The sequence below is a fragment of the Physeter macrocephalus genome, chromosome 13 (genome assembly GCF_002837175.3).
Source record: "Physeter macrocephalus isolate SW-GA chromosome 13, ASM283717v5, whole genome shotgun sequence".
In the NCBI taxonomy this organism is placed as follows: Eukaryota; Metazoa; Chordata; class Mammalia; order Artiodactyla; family Physeteridae; genus Physeter; species Physeter macrocephalus.
The window spans coordinates 28,018,082-28,021,015 of NC_041226.1; the positions used below are offsets into that span (position 1 = coordinate 28,018,082).

Genomic DNA, 2,934 nt, shown 5'->3' on the forward strand with positions numbered 1-2,934 from the left:
TATGCATCAATAAAAAAAGATAATTCTTTAGAACAATAATCCTTTGTTCAGGGTGGAGAGGAGACTTGAGGCAGAGATGAAACAATAACTAGTTTCACCTGTCAGGTAATTCCCCTCACAACTTGAAATTCCTTTAGTTCTATCAGTGAAAGTGTTTTGTTGTTGCTGTTGTTTATTTGCTAAATTTGATAAGTTACTAAGAATGATTTTATGTCTTATGACTTCAACCTAAGGATATTTAAGAAAGAAAATAATTCAGAATCCAATTATTGTTTATGCCATGGTCTCATGGAGGACATATAGGTATCTTTTTTTTTTTTTTTTTTGGATGTCTAATGGCATTAGGTTTATTTTGTGGGAAGCAGAGTTTGGGGCTCTCAAAAGGCACTCGTGAGGCACAGAAGTAACGGCAGCCGTGAGACTAATGGTAGATGGTGTACTGCAGAGCCCCTCGCCGACATCCCACAGGGCCGGAGAGGAACCTCTATCAGACAGGAAACCAGAGTCCCAGGGCCCCACGGTAGAGGAGGGGTAAGGAGATAGTCTGCTTTTTTTATACCAATAATTCTGCTGCTTCTGGGTTTCTTTAAAGTCTGGCAATTACAGCTGGAGGCACAGGGCCCATCCACTTCTCTCCCAGAAGATGTGCCAGCAGCTCCATCTGGTCAGAGCAAACAGCATGTAGGTTTCATCATCCAGGTGGGCCACAGTGACAGGCAGCCCAAAGGCCCCGTATTTGCAGGCTGCCTCAGTGGTCTCCTTGAGCTGGTTCTTCACCTGTGGTGTTGAGACCCTTTCCAGAAGTCCCCGGGCTTGTCCCGTGGACATGCCAGCCTTCTCTGCAGCGGCCAGGATGCTCTGGGGCTCCGTGATATCTTCGTCCCGTGACCAGATGCACATCCACAGTTCCCTGGACACTTTCTCCAGCAACTCCGGGTGCTCCAGTTTCAAGACGGTGAGGAAGCGCATGGCTGTCAAACTTCCTTTTTTAAAGATCACAAAGAAGAATTCCTTGGGTAAGTGGATGGGAACCTGGAGATGCTGTCCCAGAAGCCTAACGTCATTTTTCACGTATAAGGCTTTGCGGGGAAGCAAAGCTGGCGGCTGGTTTCTGCTGTCTTTCATGATCCCTGCAATTAAGGTTGGGCGCAGCTGCAGGCTGACGTTCCAGATGTTCTTATACCTGCACAGAACCTCGAAGGCCAGCCAGGAATAGGGGGACAGCACATCGTAGAAGAGCTCAAGAGTCCGCGGCAGCGGTCCCATGGTGCGGCTGGGCGCAGGCGAAGTCAGCGCGGCCCCAGAAGCGCACTGGCGGGTACTTCCTTCTAGGTATCTTTCTTGACCTGAGTAGACAGAGCGCTGATAAGGATGTCCCCAGCCTGCAATAATATAATCATGATGATTATAAGAGTTAAGTACTTGGAGTGATTTCTGAGTATCAGCCACTCTGTTAAGATGCCTTACTGTAGACTATCATAATCAATCCTCATGGTAACCTTATGGGAAAGATACTATTATTATCTTCATTTTATAGATGAAGAAATTGATTTTCAGAGAGGAGAATTAGATTACCCAAGGTCTACCACTGGTAAATTTTAGAGTCCAGATTTGAATGCAGGCTGATTCCAAAGATAACTTCTATAGTAATCATTAACTCTGGAACCATCTGCCTGAGTTCTAATCCCTCAGAATCTATCTCCCTTATAGGGTTAGAATGAAGCTTAAAAGAGTTAATAGATATTTAGCATCAAGCAGAAGGCCTAGCACATAGTGAATGCTCTATAACTGTTAACTTTTTTCATTTAACTGTCTACCCCCATCCATACCATATTTATAAGTGAGACATTAGGTAGATTTGGATACATGTAGCTTTTAGAACCTCTGTCTACTATTAGCTTGGGGAACAGGCAGAGGAAAGGGAGTAAAGGAATAGGCGTCATCATACTCCTTAGATAAATTGGTGCCCAAATCACAAGATTTTAAAAGTTACTCTGATTTAAAGACTCCCCTTGAATGGTATAAAGGATCTTCAAGGCAGGAGTGGAAGTCCAAGACTAGAAAAACTGCAGGTGGGAATCTGACACTAATAATTGTTACCAGTGTCTCTGGCTGATCACACTTGGTTCTTCTCCAAGTCCATCCAGGTAGAATAGAAGCTTTGACCTCTTAAGACCAATGCATTTTGCATATAATTACGTTTTAAAGCAAAATGAAAATGATATCCAAAAGCCACAGCAAAGAAAAATTGACAAATTCATTACTCAGAGTTTTCGCTCTTATAATAGATAATATGCTCACTGAAGCACAACCTTCATATTGTTTCTGGTTTGGGCATATGAATATCTTCACTCTGTGTCCAAATTCAAATTTTATTAGTTTTTAAAAAGAGGAAATATTATACACAACATACATTATTATTTCAGATGCCAATAAAGGTGGATCTTAGTTAAACAAATGACTTAACTAGTTAAAGACAGTAGAAACTGATCCTAACTAATGAATTTTCTTATTATTCTTCCCCATGGTCTTTAGCTGCAACAGTTAGAGAGGAACCTATAAAATGGTGAATGGTAACCAAATTATCTCTGCTCATTTGATTTTTTGAAGTGTTTATTATGTAAACTTTGATATCCAAATACGTTGAGTTTATAGGTTTGGATTATTTTAAATGGATGATTCAAACGTCGACAGTGAAAAGAATTTCATCCTGGGAGCCAGGAGACCTGAATTTTCTTCCTTTCTTAACTTGTCATGAATGTCACTTTGTCCCTCCAGACCTCAATTTCCTCATCAGGAAATGGAGACTCTGCCTGGGTAGCTCTTCCTCTGGTTTATTAATTCTTCAAGTTTTAGCTTAAGTATCACTTTCCTAGTTTAAATCCTATTGTTAAATTTCTAATTTCATCTGTAATTTCCTTTGAGGTATTAAAC

The 2,934-nt window shown here is 41.2% G+C and overlaps 1 protein-coding gene across 1 annotated transcript; it reads right to left on the reverse strand.

Moving 5' to 3' along the window:
• Window positions 1-555: 555 nt before the first annotated feature.
• On the reverse strand, window positions 556-1,283 carry LOC102987330 (glutathione S-transferase kappa 1-like). Its single transcript, XM_055089554.1, has one exon. It carries the CDS (start codon window positions 1,264-1,266, stop codon window positions 601-603), a length of 666 nt encoding a protein of 221 aa, XP_054945529.1. The 5' UTR covers window positions 1,267-1,283; the 3' UTR covers window positions 556-600.
• Window positions 1,284-2,934: the final 1,651 nt, after the last annotated feature.

Excerpts from the sequence above, each read along its gene's own strand:
- LOC102987330 (XM_055089554.1), bottom strand. The coding sequence starts at position 1,266 with ATGGGACCGCTGCCGCGGACTCTTGAGCTCTTCTACGATGTGCTGTCC.